The sequence below is a fragment of the Barbus barbus genome (genome assembly GCF_936440315.1).
Source record: "Barbus barbus genome assembly, chromosome: 21".
Taxonomy (NCBI): Eukaryota; Metazoa; Chordata; class Actinopteri; order Cypriniformes; family Cyprinidae; genus Barbus; species Barbus barbus.
The window spans coordinates 13,652,968-13,679,719 of record NC_136749.1 but is presented as its reverse complement, the minus strand read 5'-3'; the positions used below and the strand labels follow the sequence as shown (position 1 = coordinate 13,679,719).

Sequence of the window (26,752 nt, the reverse complement as noted above, 5' to 3'; positions counted from 1 at the left end):
ATCCGGACAACTTTCTAATTTACAGTCATTAGCTACGACCAACAGGACGTCGGCTATATTTATTTTAATGTGGGTTTTTTTTAAAAACAGGCTGTAAACAAATTCATACTCCTCCAAACAGAAACACGTAAATCACACCAAACATTTTTTCTCATGACGCCAAAATACTGAAGATGCTAAATTGCGGACGGATTTAGGATATCTTGAACGATGATTTAATGGCAATTTATTAAAGTTACAGTAAAAAAGAGAAAACTTTTTTTTTTATCTTTTAAGAGCAGCTTCCAAACACTTCATAAAAAATTACATACACAGAACAAGACAGTCTGAGGATATGTGATTAATTTCATGAATTTACAATACACTATGCTTAGGAGAAAATTTAAAAACTATCAGAGAGTTGATATAATGCTTCTGAGTGAGAGGTCCTGTCAGCCTGCAGCTGAGTGAGGGGTGGGGGTGGGGTGTGAGTGACTGTGTGGATTGAGGAGCTGGGTGAGAGAGAGAAAGAGAGAGAGGGGGTCTGTTTTTTTTAAATCTTAAAAAAATGCTTATAAATCATTAAAGATTTTGATAACACTTTATAATAAGGTCTCATTTCTTAACATTAGGAAATGCATTAATTAACGTGAACTAATAATGAAAAATATATTTTTACAGCATGTTAATTCTTCCATGATAGTATGAACTAACAAAGACCAATTTTTTTAAAGCATTTATTAATCTTTTTAATGTTTGAAAAATAGTCATGTTCAAAAGATAAACTTTAAAATTTAATAATATATTAGCACATTTTGGAATTAATATTGATCAACATTAAATGGTATATAATTATTAATGATGTTAACTAACAACAGTTAAATAATGTTGTTTTTTAACATTGGTTAATTCACAAATAACATTAAATATTAACAATATATTTTTTACTTTATTAATTTGTGTTAGTAAATTATTCATGTTAGTTAATGGAAAAATAAATCATTAAAAAAATGCTTATGAATCATTAAAACCTTTGGTAACTATAATAATTTCTCATTTGTTAGCATTAGTAAATGCATTAACTAACATCAACTACCAATGAAAAATATATTTTCACAGAATTTAAAGTTTTATATGTTGTTCTGTGTGTGTGTGTTTCACAGAGTTGATGGTTTGGATTAACCCTTTAATTGCCGTATCCCTTAAAACCAAACTGCCAGAGGGTTACTGTAATGTGTGTGCTCGCTGGGCACCGTTTTATCGATGCCACCGGGGTGGCGTATGCACTGACGGCTTGGGCCCGTCATCGCTGCTCGCAGCTATATTTTCTTTTTTTTTTTTTTTTTATTTCAATCATCCGGGCACTTTTGGGGGCCTTAACGTGCCCGAAAACTCTCGAAAATTGGCACGCACATTGGAACCTGCGGCCATTAGGACGCCGCTGAGGCTGGGACCCGGGCGTGGCACAGGGGCTCTACGGCGCCCCCTGGAAAATTGTCAGAAAACTTGATGTATAGCTCACACATACTTGCACGTATTCATATGAAACTCGGTACACATATAGAACTCATTGAGCCGAACAACTTCCGCACAGCATGTCTTAGGCTCCGCCCAACAGGAAGTCGGCTATTCAGGGCTGTTTAAAAAGCGCATGCTCTGGAATTTGATATACTCCTCTGAGGATTTCCATACGATTGCCACCAAACTCGGTGAACATGATCTCAAGACATTGGGGACGCTAAATTGCGAAGATATTTTTGATATGTCGAACGGTTTGCCCGTGGCGAGGCGATGAAGTTATGGCGAAAAATGAGACCCAGGAAATGCCTAATAACGTCCACATACATTGTATGATGTAGATCAAACTTCAGTGATTTGTTCGTTGTATGATGCCGATCGGATAGATGTGACTATTATGACTGAAAGTTATAGCGCCACCAACTGGCTGCAGGAAGTGTGTCGTTTTCAAAATGCTTTGAATTCAGCATCTTCTTTTTACTCGATTTGCTTCAAACTTCACCAGAATAATGTCAAAACACGGCCGATGTAAAACTGTGAAGGGAATATTGATATCTAAAATTATGTTGCCATGGCAACGTGTCAAATTTGAAAATTCGTTTCTGGTGATTTTGAGGCAGATAACATGTTTAGAATGTCATGAAACTCAACACACATATCAGTATTAATGATAGTTAGACACTGGAAAAAGCTCATAAACGGGCGTGGAAGAGACACTCTATAGCGCCACCTTTTGTCAAAAATGAGGGGGTTAGTTTTAGCTACAGACCCCAAACTCGGTACATAAATTGTTCTAATTAATCCGGACAACTTTCTAATTTACAGTCATTAGCTACGACCAACAGGAAGTCGGCTATATTTATTTTAATGTGGGTTTTTTTTAAAAACGGGCTGTAAACAAATTAATACTCCTCCAAGCAGAAACACGGAAATCACACCAAACATTTTTTATCATGATGCCAAAATACTGAAGATGCTAAATTGCGGACGTATTTAGGATATCTTGAACGATGATTTAATGGCAATTTATTAAAGTTACAGTAAAAAAGATAATTTTTTTTTTTTTTTATCTTTTAAGAGAAGCTTCCAAACACTTCATAAAAAATTACATACACAGAACAATACAGTCTGAGAATATGTGATTAATTTCATGAATTTACAATACACTATGCTTAGGAGAAAATTTAAAAACTATCAGAGCTGCTTTTGAGTGAGAGCTCCCTGCCAGCCTGCCTCTGAGTGAGAGCTCCCTGTCACTGCAGCTGAGTGAGGGGTGGGGGTGGGGTGGGGTGTGAGTGACTGTGTGGATTGAGTGTGGATTGAGCCAGTGGGTGAGAGAGAGAAAGAGAGAGAGAGGGTCTGTTTTTTTTAAATCTTTAAAAAATGCTTATAAATCATTAAATAAGGTCTCAATTCTTAACATTAGGAAATGCATTAATTAACGTGAACTAACAATGAAAAATATATTTTTACAGCATGTTAATTCTTCCATGATAGTATGAACTAACAAAGAACAATTTTTTTAAAGCATTTATTAATCTTTTTAATGTTAGAAAAATAGTCATGTTCAAAAGATAAACTTTAAAATGTAATAATATATTAACACATTTTGGAATTAATATTGATCAACATTAAATGGTATATAATTATTAATGTTTATATATATATATAATGATAGCTACAGACACCAAACTCGGTACATAAATTGTTCTTATTAATCCGGACAATTTTCTAATTTACAGTCATTAGCTACGACCAACAGGAAGTCGGCTATATTTATTTTAATGTGGGTTTTGTTTTTAAACAGGCTGTAAACAAATTCATGCTCCTCCAAACAGAAACACGTAAATCACACCAAACATTTTTTCTTATGATGCCAAAATACTGAAGATGCTAAATTGCGGACGGATTTAGGATATCTTGAACGATGATTTAATGGCAATTTATTAAAGTTACAGTAAAAAAGAGAAAACTTTTCTTTTCTTTTTTTTCTTTTAAGAGCAGCTTCCAAACACTTCATAAAAAATTACATACACAGAACAATACAGTCTGAGGATATGTGATTAATTTCATGAATTTACAATACACTATGCGGAGGAGAAAATTTAAAAACTATCAGAGTTCTCCTGTCTCTGTGCTTCTAATGTTTGCGGTAGGTGACTGGGTGGGTGACTGACTGTGTGAGTTCAGTGAGTGTGGAGGGGGAGAGAGAGAGGGTCTGTTTAAACATCTCAATAAAATCCTTAAAAAATGCTTATAAAGCATTAAAGGTTTTGATAACACTTTATAATTAAGTCTCATTTGTTAACAGTAGTGAATGCATTAATTAACATGAACTAACAATGAAAAATATATTTTTTACAGCATGTTAATTCTTCATTGATAGTATGAACTTACAATGAACTAACAATGAACAAAATATTTGTAATATTAGAAAAATAGTCATGTTCAAAAGATAAAACATTAAAATGTAATAATATATTAACACATTTTGGAATTGATTTTGATAAACATTAAATGGTATATATTTATTAATGATGTAAATTAACAACAGTTAAATAATGTTGTTTTTTAACATTGGTTAATTCACAAATAACATTAAATATTAACAATATATTTTTTACTTTATTCATTTGTGTTAGAAAAAATTATTCATGTTAGTTAATGGAAAAATAAATCATTAAAAAATGCTTATAAATCATTAAAACCTTTGGTAACTATAATAATTTCTCATTTGTTAGCATTAGTAAATGCATTAACTAACATCAACTACCAATGAAAAATATATTTTCACAGAATTTAAAGTTTTATATGTTGTTCTGTGTGTGTGTGTTTCACAGAGTTGATGGTTTGGATTAACCCTTTAATTGCCGTATCCCTTAAAACCAAACTGCCAGAGGGTTACTGTGATGCTTGTGCTCGCTGGGCACCGTTTTATCGATGCCACCGGGGTGGCGTATGCTGACGGCTTGGGCCCGTCATCGCTGCTCGCAGCTATATTTTTGTTTGTTTTTTTTCTAACGCGTTTTATTAGTTTTTGTTTTTATTTGAAGAACTATAACATACAACATGTTATCAAGAAACAAAATAATAAAAAAAGGAAAAGAAAAAGATAGATTACAACAAACAAAACAGTTGCCAGGGGGAGGAAAGTATTAAACTTAAAAAAACAAAAACAAGAAATACATATATACACGCATATATAAAATCAAATAAATAAATTGTAAAATTCACAAACTTTCAAAGTTCTTACAGCTTTCTTATTCACAGAGTCTCTGATACTGTCAATATAAATACATATTTCAGTTAACAAAACCATAAAATTGGGTTTTTTATTGGTAAATTTACACTTATGAATGTGAAATTTGGTCAACAGAATAAGTAAATTAATTAAGTAAAAGTACTGTTCCTCTTGGTCAGGATAGTCAGTAAAGCCAAAAAGTACATTTTCCCATAAGAGAGAAAAAGGTTTTAAACATTGAATATTCTCACTAATAAACGTTTGGACCTTACACCATAGTGTAACTGAATATGTACAGACAGTGCCAAAATAAGTGCAAGGCACTTTCCTCATATTCATTACAAAAAGTACAATTTACATTTATTCCTTTTTTAAATTTTTGTAAATAATGATATGCTGGATAAAATCGGTGAATAAGTTTATAAGAAACTTCTTTACCCTTATTTCTAAGATGATATTTTTGTGGTAACAACCACACTTTCCTCCCGAAAATCAATTTTCCATTTAATAAGGAGACCCAGTGAGACAAAATATAAGGTACAGTAACAATTTCTCTTTGGAAAAGAGTACGAATAGCTCTATTATTACTCTTGAGGTATGATGAAAAACAAATTTGACCAACATAAGATTTTGTAACATCTAAAGACACTGAACTGGGAGAATGGTCTTTATCAATACCTCTATATAGCATTTGTGTACCAGAAGTGATTGAACCAAAAACCATTGCAAATTCTTTTTGAGTGACTGGTATTTTAAGAAAGGAATTCATCATAAGAAAAGAGTGTTCCTTCTTTATTATATAACTGACTAAGCAATTTAATATCGTTGTCAAACCAGTTCTTTAAAAAAACAGATTTGTGTTTATAAAGAATGTTTCTGTTATTCCAGATGAAATAGCGATGCGGAGAGAAATTGTGCTTATATATTAATGACCAAGATAGGAGCACTTGTTTGTGGAAAGCAGATAACTTAGCTGGAATTTATCTATATTATAATTACACAACAAAACAAAACTATGACCACCAATATTTGAAAAAGCATAGAAAGGGATAAAATTCCAGACAGAAGTGGGTTTTTTTAAGTGATGCTTAATCCAATTAATCTTAAAGGTATGGTTCATTGTGGTGAAATCTAAGAAATTAAGGCCACCATTCTCATATGTATTCATAATTACAGTCTTTTTAACATAGTGTGTTTGATTTTTCCAAAAGAAATCAAATAGCATTTTATCAATATTTTTACTAGTAAGGTTATCAAGAAACAAAGATAAGGAGGCATATGTTAGTCGGGCTATACCTTCAGCCTTCGTAAGGAGAACTCTTCTTATAGTTTCATCTATAATATATTCTAATAGCTACATACTTGATTCTTTTAGCAAATATAGAGGCAATTAATTTATAATCATTATTCAAAAGACTAATTGTCCGCCAATTATCAATTATAGTCAAATCTTTTTTAGGCTTAGGAATAAGGGTAATTAACCCCTGAGTCATGGTAGATGGGAGGGTGGACTTAGATAAACTTTCACAAAAAACTGAATGAAGAAAAGGGGCTAGTTGCTCAGCAAATAACTTATAAAATCCTGAGGTTAGACCATCAGTTCCGGGAGACTTATTATTTTTTAAGTTATGAATTTAATTGGTTATTTCTTCTAAACTAATAGGTTGATCACACACAGCCTTATTTAAATTATTTTTTTTTTTTTTCACTCCCACTGAATTTAAGAAATCATTTGAGGTTTTAGCATCATATTGTGACGCATACAGATTACAGTAGAAGGTGGAGCAATACTCTGAAATCTCTTTAGGGTCCTTTAATATTTTAATTGATGAATAGTATTTAAAGTAGTGTGATTCTTTTCTAATCTAAAGAAGTAGGAGGTATTCTGTTCACCTTCCTCCAGCCACCTTTTCCTAGACCTTATAAAGGCTCCTTCAGCCTTTTTTTTATAGATGTTGTCTAGTTTGCTTTGTAATTCTGCCATATTTGTTTTATATCTGAAAAGTTATTAGACCCTTTGTTTAGGAGTGAGGTAATTCCAAATATAATTTTATCTTCCTGTTCTTTATTAACTTTAGCAAGATTACTGCCAACATGCCTTAAATATTTAGAAACCTCAAATTTAAAAAGTTCCCAATTAGTGCAACATAATTTTTCTGTATTAGCCTTTTTTTTAAAATACTTAATGAGATGTGTAATCTCTATTTTTACTGATTCGATTTTCAGTAAAGAATTATTGAGTTTTCAATAAGATGATTTTGCAGGACTATAATAAGTGGATATCTGCATATTGAGAAAAAGTGCTTTGTGGTCAGTAAGAGGGGTTGGAATTATCTCAACAGAAATACTATGTAAGTCAATATTCCTAGATGTAAGCCACAAATCTATTCTTGATTGCCTAGAGAAATCAGTATTACACCAAGTATATGTTTTTTTATTTGGATATTTTTGCCTCCATTGTATACATACAAATAAAAAATAAAAAATAAAAAAAGTACATATTAACTATGCATGTATGTATAAAGTCAACAAATAAAATAAAATAATGAAAGGCCTCACTAAATCACAATAACTTAAATATACCAAATAGAGACACAGTTTTTACAGCTTTTTGTTTGTACTCTCCTTATTGGTGCTTATATAGACTTATATATCTAATTCCTTAGGTACCACAGAAAAAAAGAGGCTTCTGACTGCTGAATTTACAACGATGAATATGAAAATTAACAAGTATAATCAAGAGATTAATTATATAAGCCTCATTTTCAAACTTCTTGTCATAGTTCAAAAAACAAATATTACATGTTCATATAGTAAAAGAAAATTGCCAAAATATTTTGTCATTTATAAATCTAGAAACCTCCCACCATAACCTCTTTGTATATTGACAATGCCAGAAAATATAAGATACCGTTTCAGGGTGTCATGAACAGGATGAACAATTTACATCTATATCTTCAATAAATCTGGTTAGAAAATGCTTAGCATGATCATATTTATGCAGTATCTTAAATTAAATTTCTTTAATTTTATTTGTAATGAGATATTTATTAGGTAATACCCAAACTTTCCATATTTCTGATAAATTTAGACCAATAGAAAATAGCACTTGGCTTACTAACAATTTCTTTTTGAAACAATAAATGTATAGCCTTATTATTATTATTTTTTTGCTAGATGAAAAACAAATTCTGCCACAGAAAGTATCAGCAGGGTGAAGTAAAGAAGCATGTTTAGAGTATGAAATACCTCTACATAAAGACACGGTACTAGAAGAAATAGCTCCAATTACAGAGGCATATTCTTTCGGGATTACAGGTAAATTAAAATTAGGGATGTGCACGAGTACTCGATTAATCGATTACTCGAACGCATCAGCGACGATCGAGCATGAAAACGATGATCGATTGGCTCTAAAAATGCATTTAAATTTTTTTTTAACTACTTTCATTCTTTCTGATTGGTTATGCTGGTATTTGGGCGGTAGTCTGATATTTGATTGGTTATGGCTGCGAGAAGTTGCGGTCTAGAGACAAGACCGGCACACAGAGCGAATATGGCTTCTAAAGCGCGCAGCGATGTCTGGCAACACTTTGAAAAACTTGACGAAAAAACAGTCAAGTGTAAGATGTGCAGCGCCACACTCGTCTACAACTCCACAACAAGTTCGATGCGTTACCATCTTGCACATAAACGCAAAAAAGTAGATGATGCCGATGCCACTACCAGCAGTCAGACGAGCATAAGAGATTTCACCATCAGACAGAAATGCGACACAGGCAGGGCAGAGAAGATGACGCAGCTAATAGAAATGACAGCAGAAGACTTGCTGCCTATTAGTTTTGTTGAAGGTGAAGATTTTAAACGTTTAATGAATTAAGTTGAGCCCCACTATACTGTCCCATCACGCAAAACGGTCACTGCAGCGCGGGTGGCTATAACCACGGACTCGTGGACCTCGCTAACCACTGAATCGTATATGACACTAACCTGTCATTACATAAATGAATGGAAAATTCACACAAGGTTTTGAGGAAAGACAACTTCTGTTCCTGCTGAGCGCGTTTTTTCCACCGCCGGTCTAATTGTAAATAGACTCCGCACTCGGCTTTCATCTGAGCACGTAGACCGACTGGTCTTTTTGAATAAAAATATGTAGTCCTTACAGTGTTGGGGAAGCTACTCTGAAACTGTAGTTTGACAAGCTACAAGCTACTCATAAGTTAAAGTAGTTAAACTACAGTCAAGCTACCCTTTTGGAAAAGTAGTTAGCTACACTACAAGTTACTATCAAAAAGTAGCTAGCTACATTGAAACTACTTTTGATTTTTTTGAACAATGTATATTATAAATAACTGAATAAGTGTCTGAGGAATGTTTTAAGTAAAATATTTAGTGTTTAAAACAATGCAATACAATTATGATTTCAAAGAGTATTGTTTTATTACACACAACACTCAAATATCTCAGACTGTTACAAAAAGTGTAACCTTTACTTGTCGTTTCTTTGAGAGACGTGAACTTGGACAAATAAGGCCATGGGTAATTAACTTTAAGTTAGTTGTTTCTCCATCCTCCAAATCTGCCGCCACGTCTTGCTCCATCGTGTGTCAACCCACTTCTGTACGTCAGTGAACCGTTAGCCGCAAGATGCGTGATTAAACAACAGGTGGCGGTAATGGCAAAAAATGAGTTTGTAATCAAACAAGAAGAATATCCTTGCATCGCGCTGATTCGCGCAGGCTCGACAAAACGCAATGTAGCTTTTGCTCGCGCTACACCGCTACTTGCTGCAAAAAGTAGTTAGCTACTGGAAAAGCTACACTGTTTAAAAAGCAACTGAGCTACTGCCAAGCTACTGAAAAATGTAGTTAAGTTAGTAGCGTCACTACTTGTAGTTAACTACTCCCCAACACTGAGTCCTTATGTTAAGTTTTATTAGCCATGCATGGTAAAATATTCAGGCTGTTTTTGTTTTAAGTTTAAGCAGCATAGTTAAATTATGCCGGCTTTATTTTATTTCCCTTTACCAACTGATAATTTTGAAAGAAATGTTATGTTACCTAATCTTTAAGTTTTATAGCTGTGGTAAAAATATTCAGGCTATTTTTACTTTAAGTTTACGCAGCCAAATTATGCTGGCTTCTAATTTTCGTTAGGCTATGGGCTACTTAACAGTCGTTTGGTGAAGTTGTATTAAACTTTATTTTTGCAAACCTTTTACAAAAAAACTTTTTTGATCCACAGCTGTTGTGATGCTGCTGAAGTAAAATATTGTTTTGTTAAAAATAACAGTTGAATAAAATAACTGAAAAGTATCATGTGTGTTTTATTTGTTTTATAAAACATAGAAAAAGGTAGGTTCTCTTTTTAAACACTGATCCAAAATATTTATACAAATAATAAGACACACACAGGGATGGGGATAATACTGTAAAATAACTTTGTGTTTTTTTTTGCGGTTGCAAAGTTGCCGTTGTTTTAAAGCGCCTGTAACGGGAGAAGCGCATCCACTACTTTCTGGTTGGCACTAGTTCAAGCTCACATGTATTTTGTGTAGATAAATACAATTTGTAATATAACATTTACATATTGTGTATCTAGGCTATGTGATTAATTTTATATACAATGCGTCATGTAGAAAAAGCGCTTCAGCTTCACCTCACGCTGTTATTTCTTTTAAATGTTTACTGTATTAACCACTATTGATGGTGATTTTTAATAATCTGTGTTAATTTAATTATTTTCTGAATCCTGTCATAGTTTTATCAACAACGTTTTTAACAGGGCTTTAATTAAAATATCAATTTCAATTCAATGTCGCTATGACGCACACGCCCCGCCCCTTGCTTAAGCTCCACCCCCGATTAATCGAGTACTCGTTTCTCAAACCTGTGGATTACTCGAAATGAAATATGACCAGAAATGCCCATCCCTAATTAAAATATGAAATAAATTCATCATAAATCATTAAATACCCCTGAGAATTCAACATCTGTCCTACCAAAAGAATCCCTTTATCAAACCAGGTTTTCATAAATATATTTTTGTGTTTATACAGAATATTACAATTATTCCAGATATAATATTGGTGTGTAGAAAAATTGTGCTTGTAAATGAACTTCCACCCCAAAAGTACTTGCCTGTGAAAAACTGACAATTTAACAGGCAATTTTTAAATTTTGTAATCACACATTAACAAAAATGAATTCCACATAGAAGAAGGGTTTTTCAAGAAATACTTCAATCAGTTAATTTTGAAAGTGTTAAGATTGAAAAATCTAAATAATCAAGACCACCATTTTTATATGAATTAACCATCACAGATTTTCTAATATAATGCACACGGTTTTTCCACAGAAAATTCAACATTGTTTGATCAGTTATCTTATTTATTTTACTATCTGAATGAATTGATGAAGCAACATAGGTAAGCCTAGAAATGCCTTCCGCTTTAGCCAGCAGAGCATGACCTTTAAGAGATAAATCTCTCTGTAACCAAATATTAAATCTGCTCTTTACTTTTTTGATCACAGGATTACAATTTAGTGAGATTCTGTCCTGTTATTTTTGGAGATAGTCATACCTAAATAGATTGGAGCATCCTTTACAGGAATGTTACAAATGGATTTGTCATGGCAACTCTTCAAGGCAAACAATTCACATTTTTGTAAATTCAAGCAAAGACCCGAGGCACTAGAGAAAAGTTTCATATTTTTGATAGCCGACTGAATTTGACAAGCATTTTTTTTTTTAAAAGAGCCGTGTCATCGGCCAACTGACTTATCAAGACACTTCTCCCTTCAACTTGAACTCCTTCTAACTCACTTGATTTAATAAAATGACTAAACGCTTGAGCAACAATAAGAAAAAGATAAACTGAAACTGGGCAACCTTACATCACACCTTTTTTCAGATAAAATCTTTGTGTAGTGCCTTGACTTAATTTTACTGAACTATTGCCACGCATATAAAGATAGCGCCCAAACCCAAAGCGTTCTAAACAATAAAAAATAAAAGGATGCTCAACGGTATCAAAGGCTTTTAAAAAATCTAAAAACAAAATAAAACTATCATCTTTAATGAGATCAGAGTAATCAATAAGATCAAAAATAAGCCTGATATTGTTAAATATATGTATTTTTCTCATAAACCCAGATTGATTTTCATCAATTATTGAATCTAATACTAATTTGAATCTTTGAGCAAAAACAAGAGCAAATACTTTGTAATCATTATTCAGCAAACTAATAGGTCTCCAATTATCAATAAGCAGTAAATCTTTCTCGGGATTAGGAATTAGATAGATTACACCTTGAGTCATAGTTGTAGGAAGTTCAGAACACTTTAAACTTTCAGAAAACACTTCAGAAAGGAAAAGGTAGCAGTAATTCCATCACTACCTGGTGATTTATTACATTTCAGACGTTCAGTCGCATCCTTAATTTCAGCAATAGTAATTGGGGAATCACAGAATATTTGGTCCTCTTGACTAATTACATTTACTTTTCCTAAATGCTTATAAAAAGTTGACATACTATAAGCTCACTAAATTTAGATGTGTATAAATTTGAGTAATAATTATAGCAAAAACTAGAAATAGTTTCAAAGTTATCTGTAATAGATCCATTAATATTCATTTTGGAAATAGAATTGAATTTAGCCCTAGACTTTTCAAGTTTGAAAAAATAAGCAGACATCTGCTCTCCATGCACTAACCATTTTTGTCTCGATCGAATATAGGCTCCCTGTGCTTGCGTTCTGTACATATATGGGTAACCATACTTGACAATACGTCACGACTTATCATCACGCTTATTTTGTAGTTCCATTAGGCACACTCTCTGCTCATCCAATAAATTATCAGTAGGAATACTGGTTAAAGATAAAATCTCTTCAACAGTTTTCGCTTCCATGTGACGCTTTGATTTAGCTTGTACTACTAAATTTTCTCAAATATTTTCCGATTTCAAATTTTAGTAATTCCCAATAACATTTAAACAATCCTTCACTTTTGGCTTTAACTCAATAATAATTAGTCTTTCCATTTCCTGTTTAACTTCACTTAATTTTAGCAGAGAAGTATTCATTTTCCAGTATGAATGCTGCCTGTTACAGTTTTCACTTGGAGAAATATAAATTTTAATCGAAATAGCTTTATGGTCAATAAATGGAGTTGCCATTACATCAACTTGAATATCATTATTATCAAAATTATTAGAAACAAGCCAAAAATCTATCCTGGAATATCTAGAGCCATCCTTATTACTCCAAGTATAATATAATTTAAACTTTTTTCTCTCCATATATCAATAAGATCAAACCTCCTCATAAACTGCTTGAAATTAGAGTTTAAATTGGAGGGTCGTCCTGGTGGCCATCTGTCCATAGATTCATTCAAAAGAACATTGAAATCACCTCCTAAAATTAAATAAGCATCAGGAAATTTGTATAGCCAATGAAGAAGTCTCTCCTCTAACAAAAATAACTGGTCATTGTTTGGTTTACTATTATATTATATTATAAATTATACACAAAGAAGATCCATTTAAAAAAGAAAAAAAAAACAGCTACATGAAAAGAAAATACAGAATTTGTTGTATTATTATGTGGCATGATAAGACTTGTCTATGCTGATTACAGATTTAAATATTAATAATAATAATAAAAGTTGACTTGTTCCACACCTGAATTGCCATGCTCATATGCTGTAGATCTCCACAGTCTTTCCACACAAACTAAATAAATAAATAAATAAATAAATTTAATACTATGTATTTACATTCACACATCACAGCCTATGTTCCACTGAGACAATGATCTGGAAGCTGAGCAGGAAAGGTTAACAGTGATGTTTGCTAAATGTGATTTTAGCTCAATTTAGAAAGTAAATTTATTTTATTTACTTTGACTTAGCTGCATCATATTACTACCTAGGAGTGTAAATATCCAGGATAGATGCAATTTTCATAATCAACGATCCAATATGTAAATGACAGTTTACTTTAGTTTGAAGTTAATGTACTCTGCCTCTACACTGTCTGAAAAAGGGAGAAGTCGCACCAAGGCAAAAGGCAGTAACTTCCACATTATCACTATTTTGTCACTGATCACCATTTACAAATTCGTTATAGTAACACCTGTATAAAGTCTAGTTATCATGGTGGGCTATATCATCTCATATAGAGTCTGGGAATGTGTCGTCACAGCGGCAATGCATTCTGGGAATTTAGGTAACGGGAGCTACCGCAGAGACTGGATAATATAGTAATGTGACTGTATTAATTACAGACACACTGCCCCCTTGTGGTACCAGCAATGTAGTAATAAGCAGACTAAATGTTAAACGTGAGTGGATACCGTTTTGCAACCAATTTATTTGCTATGCTCCGTGACGTAAAAGAATGCTAGACACATTATTGTACATTATTGCTAATATTGACTTGAATGAAATAGCCTAACCTAAAATAACGACTTGTGGATTTATGTGAACGCCAGCAAGCAGGCATGCTCAGAAATGCGTGTAGATTAAACATAGACGACGTTCAGCGCCATGGAATGATTTTATCGGGTTACAAGAAAAGGTAGGATATGGATTTAATTGCGAACTGTTAGGCCAGCCAGTCCGATCTCACGCAATTCGTACGAGGTGGCTAATTCTGATTTAATGACTGATCATGCTACATGCCACGGCATTCGAGTCCACACCAAAGACTGTGTATGAAAGACTTACCTCAGTCAGTTGGCATGATGTTTGCTGTAGTATCGTTAGAATTTGTTGTAGTTGGCGAAACAGGCTCACACTGAAGAAAGAGCGCGTTATTTTCTCATATTCAAATCATTCACTAGCTGTTCCCTGTCGTGCAGAACAGCCAATCATCGTGGGCGGCGCTAAATTGGCGGCAAATTTGAATTTAGTGAGGCTTATTTTGCCAATGATCATGTAATTTTCTGAAAACAACACAAGCTTTGATACGTTGGACCCCTCTATTTAACTCTATTTATCTTTAACACTATGTGTAACCCCTACTGTCCTGACCGCCCCACTACGAGCAAGACTCAAATCCTGGTCGCCAGAATGGGAGGCAGGCATGCTAATAGTCCTAACTACATTTCATTTCTGTTTTTACATTGCTCACTAAATAAGACTAATTGTAGATTCAGTGTCTTTGTTTTTCTCTCGTTCACACAGAAAATATAACTAATGTCAGGCTTATTGAGCCAGAAGAATCATTAATAGAGGGAGAATCATCTGCTAACATCAGCTCTGAGGGAACTGGCAGCATCATCTCTGTGCAGTGGATGAAAGATAACAGTCCTCTGTCTCCTAGCAACAGAATCAGCTTCTCATCTGATAACAAATCAGTGTCCATCAGTCCAGTGCAGAGATCAGACGGTGGAGAATATCAGTGTACATATAGAAACCCTGTCAGCTCTGGGACAGCAGATCTCAGGCTGTTCATCAACTGTGAGTCTTAAACATTCAAACAACACGATGATTTGAGCTCAAAGCTGATGAAATAAAGCCATTCTCTAACAGTGAGTCTCTTGTCTGTGTTCTAGATGGACCAGAAGATGTTTCTATTAAGGGTCAGGATGAGGTGGATTTAGGCGTTCATGTGTCGCTCTCTTGTTCTGCAAATTCTGTACCTTCTGCCTCATTCAGCTGGAAGTTTAATGAAACAGACACTGATGTGACCACAGACACATTCACCATAGATCAGACTGACTTCTCACACAGTGGAGATTATGAATGCACAGCCTGGAATAATGTCACAAAGAAAAGAGCCTCACAAAAACATGCTTTACTAGTTAAAGGTAAGAATAGATAGAACTAACCATGTTGTAAACTTCTGATATGCAATTCGACATTATGCAATTAAACCAACGCAATTCGACATTAATTTACCTCTTAAGATATGTTGTATTTTCAAAAATGTATTTGATGTCTTGTATGCATGATTTATTTGTACTTTTATGTACGCATACACAATTTATGACATTAATGTATTTAATTATTCACACATTATTTATTTATTACATTAATGTATTGTCTGTTGCAGCATAGCATTTTGAATAAAATACTTTTATTATCTATATATATATATATATATATATATATTTATATATACAGTAATGTGTGTATATTTATATTTATATATATATACATTACTGACACTATCCTCCAATTTGATACTGTTAAGTGCTTTGACACAATCTGTATCGTTAAAAGCGCTATATAAATAAAGGTGATTTGACTATAGATATAGATATAGATATATAGAATGACCAAATATTTTATAACTTCATAATGTATGCTTTTTAATTTTTGTTTAGTTTTTGATATGTTAAAATGCCCTAAAGTAAGTATTCTATGCTGTACATGATGTTGGTCTGCTGTTTCCTGTGTCTTTGTCATAGTGGGTGGAGGAGGAGGAGGAGGACTGACATCAGGGGCGATAGCTGGGATTGTTATTGGCGTTTTAGTGGCAGTTGCAGGCATCTGTGGTCTGATTGTCTATTTAACCAAAACTAAGAAAATGTGAGTAAAAAATTAGTTTCTGAATTATGTCCAATTACAATGATTTTCTCTGAAAATATGTCAGTATTTATGTGATGATAAAATGATTTCAGTAAAACAACTGTCATAGGCTGTCTTTTTGTGAGACAAAAATGTGGTAAATTTGTAACAAAATGTCTTTGTCTTTACACTTTAGTCAAAAACCAAACCTTCGACAAAATGGACCATCAAGGGGGGGTATGTTTGTTATTTATTCATAATGCCTACATGAGTATCTGATTAAAACAACACAACTTACTTCACTAGACTGCCTGATAATGAACATCCCATAAGAGACTGCAGATGAACTATTCAATACTGTACATAATTCTCTCAATATTAAACTCATTGAGTGTTTCTTTCTTTAAACAGCAGCACAAAGCAGACAGGAGACAGTGAGTGACTTTCATTTATTTTTTCTCATCACTGCCTTTCTTTGTATTATATGAATACCTGATTGAAAACTGTAAATCTGACGCCATATGAATACCTGATTGAAAACTGTAAATCTGACGCCATATGAATACCTGATTGAAAACTGTAAATCTGATGCCAAATGAAATTACTTACCGGAAAAGTGCTGTAATAGTAACTGACCACAATTCAGTAATCCAGCCTTTACAGTCACCTTAACTGAAATTTAATCTTTCACGTTACTGCACAAAGACATGCTATGAGGATGATTAGATTGGATTAGATTCAACTTTATTGTCACTGTGCAGAGTACAAGTACAGAGCCAATGAAATGCAGTTAGCATCTAACCAGAAGTGCAAATAACAAAGTATATAAATAAATTAGTGCTGTCAAAATTAGCGCGTTAACGCTGGTGATTAATTTTTTCAGTTTAACGCGTTAAAAATATTTAACGGCGTTAACACAGGGGCGGGGCTAGTGTTGGCCACCCCACTCACAACTGCTGCCTCTGTCTCTTTTTTCTTGCTAATTTAGTCACAGAACGTCTTTACGAGCATTTCAAATAGGAGATGTTTCAGACGCGTGCTTCAACTTCACTTCAGCGTCAGGCGTGAGTCAAAGGAGCGCGGAAACTGTACTGTACTGAACAAAGGCGCTGCCGCACGCTGTAGCCTTTATCATTTCATATCAAAGCGCGAAAGAAACGATGTGCATGCAATGTCGTGGTCAGTTAAGTCATGAAGGTGATTAAAACTGCCTTAAAACTGTGCTTGCGTGAAATATATGAGTCACATTTAAGAACATGTCTCTGAAATGGTTTTCAAAACTGTCCTGCACTTTCTCACTCATCTAACACACTCGTCAGATCATTAATAGAGACTTTAAGACCTGAAGTGGGTCAGAAAATGTAAAGTGAGTTGAGAGAAAACACAATGCGTTTCAGATCCGCCTCGGCAGCTCTTAAAGAAAAAGCAGCCAAAATAACCTATTAACCCAGCTGCTGTGATGTCTGTTCATCTAAGAACAAAAAAAAAAAAAAAGGAAATCAATAACTTTATAGCTTTAAGGACTCCTCTGTATTTAATTTAGAATTTAGTGTTTGACAACTTTATTCAATTTCTGTATATTTCCTACTTGCTGAAGGGCATAGGTAGCTAAATATGACATTGGTTATACTGTGTTTATGAGAAAATTGTTTAAAGTTCACTTAAATTAGAAGTTATTTTTATTCTCTAATAAGTCTAATTAAGTCTAATAAATATTAAAATTGATGGCTCTCAATTATACTGTAATGTTGAATGGCAATAGTCAATGGTTAAATATTAGGGGAAAAAATATTATTTTATAGAGACATCAATATTGGTGTCAGTGATACTGGCCTTCATTCATTAAAAAGATGCCATTAATCAAATATTAAAAATATACCGTCTTTATGTTGTTTCTACATTAATTTGAAGATTAAATGTGAAATTATTGCAATATAAAAGTAGATTTAAAAAGTTTAATGTTAGGTGGGATTAATCGTGATTAATTTCAGGAAAAAATTGTGATTAATTAGTTAATTTTTTTAATCTATTGACAGCACTAAAATAAATATAAAAAACGTGTATATACATTAAGTTTTATGACATATAGTGCAAGTTATGAGGTAGAGGGGGAGAGACTAGCTCAGTGCAAATGACTGTACATACAACTTAGGTTGCAAGGAAGTATAAACAGAAGGTGCATTATAAAGTGAGGTATGTAAGTAGCATATGTTTATATATGGGTCTATACATAGCTCAGGTCTATACATAAGCTATGGATATTGACATATCATTATTTACTAAACAGTTTATCAGTGGGATTTGTTCTTCTTTTTTCAGTACTGTAAAAAAGTGTTTGACCCCATTCTGTTTTATTCTGTTTTGTGTATATCTAAATTATTTCAAAACTAAAAACAAAATCTCACATAAAACAAATGCAAACCAAATAAACACAAAATAAACTTTTTAAATAATAATGTTATTTATTGAAGCAAAAAAAGTTAACTAATACCAGCTGGGCCTGTGTGAAATTGTATTTGACCCTGTAGTTACTAATTCCCAAAACTATGAAACTGCATTCATTATGAGTTTCTAGATGCAACCACGCCTGATTTCTACTAGCCCTGCTGAAGTAAATCAACACTTTTTCAACAGCATGAAGTTTGTTAAAAAGTCTTGTCCAGTTACACACTATGCCAAATACGAAATAATTTTCCAGAAATTGTGAGGAAGAAGGAGAAGGTTATTGTAATCAGTCTAAGAAAGACAAAGCTATTTCAAAGATTCTTGGATTCCACTGTTAAAGCCATTATCCCCAAATGGAAAAAAGACCCTACCCAGAAGTGGTCGATCTTCCAAAATTGCTCCAAGTGTACAGCAACTACTCATCCAGGAAGTCACAAAATACCTAAGGACAACATCAAAGGAACTACAGGCCTCTCATACATCAATGAAGGTCACTGTTTACGACTTTCTGAAAGACACAAATAGTCAAAAAATAGCATCCATGAAGGAGTGATGAGACAAAAACCACTGCTTGATGATCCTCAAACCTTTTGGGTGAATGTTTGTTGTGTGAGGAGTTCATCTGGCGTAACCCAAACAATGAATTCCACAAGAAGAAGATCACACCTATGGTCAAGCGTCATGGTGGCAGTGTGCTGGTGTGGGGAACATGAGGGAAACATGATTTCTGCTCTCTACAAGAAAATCCTTCAGTCTTCAGTATGAAAGTTGAGGCTGAAGTGCAACTGGAGTAAACAGCAAAACAATGATCCTATATATAGGAGTAAGCCCATCTCTGAATGGTTAAAAAAAGAAAATAGAAGTTTAGGACCGGCCTAGTCTTGACTTGAACCCAAATGTCATTTAAAAGGCCCAAAAGGCAGTTTATGCTCAAAACCTACAATGTGAATGAACTAAAGCAGTTCCGCAAAGAAGAGTGCATGGGCCAAAATTCCACCAAAAAGAGGTGAAAGATTGGTAGCATTTGGTTGCAGTTGTTGCAGGTGGTGCAACCAGATTAAGTTTAGGGGGGCAACCTTCAAACAAATAACAGTAAATAAATAATGTATGCTTACTTATGTTGCCTTTGTTTTATTATGTTTCATTTGAAGATCTACAACTATTTAGCATGAAATATATATATATATAAAAAAAGAAGAGTAACACCCTAAAAATTATTAATTAGTTAAGCATTAGTAAATAGTCAATTCATCCTTTATAAGGCATTGTTCCAACATTAATAGGCATTAGTAAGCAGTTTATAAATACAGCTATAAATGTTTTGTTCTTGAGCATATCTATAATGTTTAATAATAGTATTTTCATACTTTATTAACGATCAATTTATAATTTATTATCAATTATTACGTTATTTAGGAGTTGTCAGTGGTTCATAAGATCATTTAGAAAGTGTAATAAATGATTAATAAACTATTTAAATGTACATTTATAAATATTATTATTTAGACACTTGATAATAGTTGCTCAGTGTGTTAATAAATGCTTTATTTATATGAACCAATTAGTGGAGAACAACTGTACACTCACTTAAGCATAGGCTATTTATTGGTATATATTAAATAGCCTGTTTAAGTGAGTGTGCAGTTGTTCTCCTCTAATTGGTTCATATATATGTATATATATATATATATATATATATTCCTTCAACTTGCACCTCTACAGGTGTGTGTTTGCTTTGCCTCTCTTGCTCAATAAATGCTTTATTAACACATTCCTGCTGTGATTCATGATTAAGTCAGGTAGTTATAAAACATTTAGAAGTTGCCAGCCATCTATTTTTGTGAGCTCATCTAAAGTGAGGACTATTTATACCTTATAAAGCATTTACAAAGGAGATTTAAAGGTTCATTTTTCTTCCAAACAGAAAAGTTAAACAAACACAACACAGAGATATTTTTTCAAGATGCAAAAAATGAAACTGTACAACTGTACATTTGATAGAAAATGAAAAATAACTCTCTGCAATTTCATTGAAATAAATAAATAAATAAAAGTTCAAGTGTACAGTTGTACAGTTTAATTTTTTTTCTCTTTAAATAAATATTTCTGAGTTCTGTATCCTTCTGTGTTGTGTTTGTTTATTTTTTCTTTTAGGAAGGTAACTGAGCCTTTAAATCTGCTTTGTAATAGATATGCTTATAAATCAAGAACAAGGCATTTATTGCTGTATTTATAAACTGCTTACTAATTATATTAATTTTGGGACAATGCTGTATTAAGGATGAACTGACTATTTACTAATGCTTACCTAATGATTCATAGCGTGCAGTTATTATAAAGTGTTACCAAAAGAAGAAATCAGGATTGGGGGCAAATACATTGTCACAGCACTTTAAATACATTGTGTTTATAATTGAACTAAAACAATTGACTGTTTGTAGGACTTGAACTATGCAGACATCAGCCATTTCCAGAAAGCCAGTGGAGAGAGAGTGACTCTAGGGAATGTTAGTGAAACTAGTACAGAGTATGCCGAAGTAAAGCATGGAGGGAAGTCGAGGGCTCCTCCACCTCCATATGGAAGTCAGGTGAGCAGTTGCATATATTACATGTAGCCCATCCCAACACCATATGTGTACTTTGGCTGCAATAAAGCTTTACTGCATCATAAAATAATGCTATTTATTCTGTCCTGTAGCTTTGCAGTAAAACAATAAGGAAGCCATTTTGGTTTTGTTCAACACATGCTTGTGTAACTTCTCTATTCAGGTGTCAAACCCTCCTGTGCGCAGGTGAGGAAGTGAAGACACTGACATATTGCACATCTGAAGACTCTTCCTGAATATTGCTCATCTCACACGTTGTGTTATGTCTTTAATTTAGTTTTATTTCACTGGATGTTGTTGTGTTAGTGAAATGTAAATCTTATGTTATGGTTTTGAATTCAAGATGGCTTGTTAGGCTTTGTAATTTTTCTGTTTTCAGGATAGAGGAGATAGAGGAGGGTTGTAACACATTTAGCTTGTTGCTCAATTTATCTTGAATTTTTATGCAGTTTTGTAACATTTATCTGATACAATGTGAACTTCTGATATATATTGCGCAAAATAATATTAAGTACAAAAAGCACCGTTATTACAACATACCACCCAGAGAAAGCATTGATATAATTTAAAAAAACAAATGATATATATTTATTGTAATTACAGTGAAATAAAAAAAAATTAAAATCTGAACAAAATACAAAAAAACCAAACATGAGTTTTCACAGTTGCCAAATGTCACCTTATACAATGTGCCAATTTTTGCAACCCTCCCCAACTCAGAAATGACACTTTGAGTTTGTTTTAATATTCAGAAAAAAAAGAGTAAATATTATATATCCAATTAAAAAAAAAATCTGACTCAGATGAAACCAATTCTGTCAATTAACATACATAAACCTTATTGTAAACTGAATTATTAACGCAAAGTAAAGTGCTGATTTTTGAATCTCAAATGTGTTTTTCTGTCCTATAAATCCTTTATATTTTTACACAGAGACTTGCAACCTCTGCTGTCACCTCAAGAGGATGGAGGTCATGTATGATTTCATCCCTGTACGTAATTTCCAGATGGTTAACATAAGTGTATTACAGTTTAGCCTTTGTTAAAAACATCCCTTTACTTCCACAGCTTCCACACTCTTATTACATATTGATGAAACATTTTATCGTCACTTAAAAGTACACTGTTTGCACCATATATGCCCCGCCAAAACGTTTTAATTTTAACTTGTGTTTCACACTGGATAATGTACCAGAAATTGTCACAAAGGTTCACAGGGCCTGTTGTCTGATATTGTGTAGAAAATGATCTTATCTGAGCAGTCTATACACTCTTCCTTTAAATGTTTTATTTTCTCTGTAACAGTTCATTCTGGTCTTATTTGTAAATGAGTTTTCCAAGTAATGTTTTATATTTATAGGTTAATAATTAGCTGTTGATCACATGCATCAAACAGCTTCTCAGAAATCATCAGGCACATCCTCATTATTTCTTTTCTCGTACTGGGGAAATAAAAGGTCTGCGATAGCGGGTAATAAAAACAAAGGTCGTATTCATGCCTAAATTATCCTTTAGACCTGAACACAGTGTCACTCAGGGAAAAGACATGAGGAAGCAGCATTTTTTTTTTTTTTTCTGGTCGTTAATCATTAGTTTTGGTAAACAAATTTACATGCATGTTATTTCTTAACTATATTGTTCATTATCATTTACAAAGAATGTGATGTAACTGTTCTATTATTTGTAATTTATGCAAACTTCAATGACAGAAGAATTTAATTTGCTCAAAATAAAGTTTTTTCTTTCTTGTTGTTCCTTCTGGTTTTCAGCTCTTTTTTTATAAGGTCTGTATTATTTCTCCTCATGGTGTGATAACACTGAACCACAACTGATACGGATTTGTCAAAGCAGATGTAGTGGGTTAAACTTTAACTTTGATTGTGCGTTTTACGAGTGAGTGAGCAAAATGTAAAGTAGGTTTATCGAGGATGAATTCTGTAAAAGGAACCGGGTATGCAAATATATAAATATAGGATTGTATGCCTTAGAAATGCATAATGTTATTTCAGTAATACAAGTTATATTAAACTATTTTAGAGAGAGAGAGCCTAGTTGTTATGCTCAAAAATAATATATATGAGAAAATATTGTGAAAGTTATTCAAATTGCTTAATACCAGCTAAACGGAAATGCATGCTTGTGCACTGACCACACTTGTTTATTCCTCTTTTTTTCAGAGGAATACAGTATGTGAAAGCATATTTCTCATATTATTTACTTCCTCTCTACAACTGTTACAACCTCCCTTGTAGCACTCTTCAGAATTTCTAAATTCATTATCTTTTACAACCCTAAATGCCCTGTGTAAATGTTCTTTATGAAACATGCAGTAAACATAGATGAACTACATTGATATGGTGGTTATAACACTGTAAAGAGACTGCTGTAAATTTTTCAGTAACTTACTGGCAGCTGGATGCCAGTAAGTTACTGTAAAAATGGTTACAGTATGATTACCGTATTGTCATTTACAGTATCAGAACTGTAGAGTTTATTTTCATTTAATTTACACATTTTTTTTACTGTAAAAAACAATCCAATTGTCTTACACCACTGTAATCCATGTTTTGTACCACCCCAACCCCATAAATCACAAAAAACTGATGAGAATTAGTTCTGATAATATTCTTTAATTGTTGAACATGTTCTTTTTAAAAGTACAAATGACAGATCTTGACGTCTAGGATGTACTAGCTGAGAAAATGGCTTCACCACAGTCCCCTGGGCAAAACATACACATACTGAAAAGCAAAACAGGCCTTACTAAAAAATAAAAAAATAAAATAATACAGTAAAAATTAGTTTGTGTTGTTGTGATAAAGGAACACTCCACTTTTTTGTGAAATAGGCTCATTACAGTTGAGTTTTACCGTTTTTGAATCCATTCAGCCGATCTCTGGGTCTGGCGGTAGCGCTTTTAGCTTAGTTTAGCATAGATCATTGAATCAGATTAGACCATTAGCATCTTGCTCAAAAATGACCAAAGAGTTTCGATAATTTTCCTATTTAAAACTTGACTCTTCTGTAGTTACATCGTGTAACTACACAGCTTTTCATTTTCCGTTGGTTTTAGTACACGATGTAACTACAGAACAGTCAAGCAACGGTAAAACTCAACTGTTTAACTCTAGGGGAGTTGTAAAATGAACCTATTTCCAAAAAAAGTACTTCAGTAATTTTGTCAGTCAAAGCTGACAGGCACTCCGATGAGAAACACGAAGATGGGATTCAGGCTGATGCTTTTTCTTTGCACCTCTTTCCAGAATTCCATCTGATCTGTGACTTTCAGTGCATTTGGTGTCAAAAAGGTTGATTGCAAGCACAAGAAAAATAAAAAAAAAAAGCATTTTTTTTTTCCAAAGCAGAAACAAATTCTGTTTACAGAATTTGCCTCAACTGTCAAACTTGGTGCTGTATGCACTTTGACGTTAGTAAAAGTATTATATTCTACATCTGAATGCACCTACAATTAAGGTACATAATTAGTGGATACACCATCACATTCAAATTATTAAAGCTCCATTTTTACAATGCATTCTCAATCAGTAGAGCAAAGTGCTAGAATACCGAACTAATGCGTTTGATTCCAGGGGCAGTTAGAGTGAGTGGATATCCGGGGTTTAGCCCAGAGATACACAGGATACACTTCAAATAAAATAGGCTATGCTGAAAAGTTACATTGGCTATTTTTTTTTCTTTAAGAGACAAGTATAATTAATAATAATTTGCACTTACAAATTGCATAAATATTATGAAATTAATGTTTTAAATCTAAAATTTAGAACACAGAAGTATGAAATGACAAACAAAAAAAAAATTTGAATAATACTAAAAATGATACTAAAATTACCAGTAGGTTAAAATTACTGAGTCGTTATTTATTCGATCAATTCATTCAAAACTTCTGATTCATTCAGGAAGGAAATAAGAAACTGTTTTTATAAATGCGCCAGTGAATCGCTGATTCAAGGCATTCAAAAAAGGTAAATTCATTCAGTAATGATTCAGAGATGCACAACATGGATTTGTTTAGAACAGTTTTCACGAAATAGAGCAAAAAAACAATATTTTCTTTTTCGATTTAAATCACTTAATATTAACTCATTGAATTTTGTTGCCTGAGACTAAGTCTGCTACAGACCATGCTAAATGCTAACCAGTTTATTCATATAATCATTCTAAATGCGTATGTCTATCCTAGAATGTCTGTTCAAATAATAGGCCTAAAAAAAAAATCTATATTTGTTGCTATAAAGAAACAATAATCTCATTTTGACAGATGGTGAGATCGGTATTATGAATTTATAGGCTACAGTAAAGGGTTAGTTTAAAGGGTTAGTTCACCCAAAAAATGAAATTCTGTCATTAACTACTCACCCTAATGTTGTTCCAAACCCATAAGACCTTAATTCATCTTTGGAACACAAATTAAGATATGTTTGATGAAATCCAAGAACCTTTTGGCTCTGCATAGACAGCAACACAACTGAAATGTTCCCAGGCCCAGAAACGTAGCAAGGACATCGGTAAAATAGTCCATGTGACAATGGTTCAACCATACTGATATGAAGCTATGCAAATAATTTTTATGCGCAAAGAAAACTAAAATAATAACTTTATTCAACAATTCTTCTCCTATTTGAAGAAAATTACTTGCGATAAAGAGGCAGTGTACAAACGATATTATGCTTCCCTGTGTACAACTCGGGTGTGTGAAAGACAAGGCAAGGCTGACACAGACAGGAACACCGGTGAGTTACAAGTAGACCAGACGAAATCAAACTGAATAGACAGGACTATAAATACACAGGATAATCATAGATAATTAGACATACACGCCTGGACAAGAATTAACTAATGATCACACTAGACGAGGACAGGAAACAAACCAAATATGGACACAAGAGGCGGGAACACATGACACAAGACAGAGCACTGACAATGGGAATGTATTTATATTTTTTTTGAATAGTGATGGGAAGGGTGGGGGGTGGTTTAACTGGTTTTATTTTCAAACTTGTATTTTGTCTTATTATGCAGTAATTATGTTCGATACCTATGACTGACCTTAATATTCTGAGTTATAATAGGCCTAAATGGCCCCCACAAACATACAGGTTTTCTGGATTTTTTGCGAAGAAGAAAGATTGATATAGTGTTAGTTCAAGAATCCCATTTGAAAGAGCAGGATATACACAGGTGTAATAATAAGTTTTATGAAGTGGTATCTCACTCGTCTTCGGATACTAAAAACAAGGGTGTCCTAATATTGGTGCGGACGAGTTTAAATATTACTATTTTAGACAAAGGTTGCGATACAGACGGTAGAATAACACATAAAAACAATAGTGAAGAATAGGAATATTATACTCTCAACTTCTCGTGTGCATGGATCTAGTGTGGAAACTATAAGTTCTTCCTTGTCATTGGTCAGTTTTTTG

General features: G+C 33.2%; 1 protein-coding gene across 1 annotated transcript in view; it reads left to right on the top strand.

Annotated features, from left to right (window-relative positions):
- Positions 1 to 23,066, top strand: part of LOC306887519 (cell adhesion molecule CEACAM20-like) — an 80,881-nt gene extending 57,815 nt beyond the window's left edge. The window contains exons 3-10 of the mRNA XM_079445304.1: positions 14,931 to 15,206; positions 15,302 to 15,556; positions 16,160 to 16,280; positions 16,456 to 16,496; positions 16,671 to 16,693; positions 21,146 to 21,292; positions 21,474 to 21,496; positions 22,245 to 23,066. Of these exons, the coding sequence (XP_079301430.1) occupies positions 14,931 to 15,206; positions 15,302 to 15,556; positions 16,160 to 16,280; positions 16,456 to 16,496; positions 16,671 to 16,693; positions 21,146 to 21,292; positions 21,474 to 21,496; positions 22,245 to 22,293 (935 nt within the window). The 3' untranslated portion in view covers positions 22,294 to 23,066. The remainder of the gene's footprint in view (positions 1 to 14,930; positions 15,207 to 15,301; positions 15,557 to 16,159; positions 16,281 to 16,455; positions 16,497 to 16,670; positions 16,694 to 21,145; positions 21,293 to 21,473; positions 21,497 to 22,244) is intronic.
- Positions 23,067 to 26,752: the final 3,686 nt, after the last annotated feature.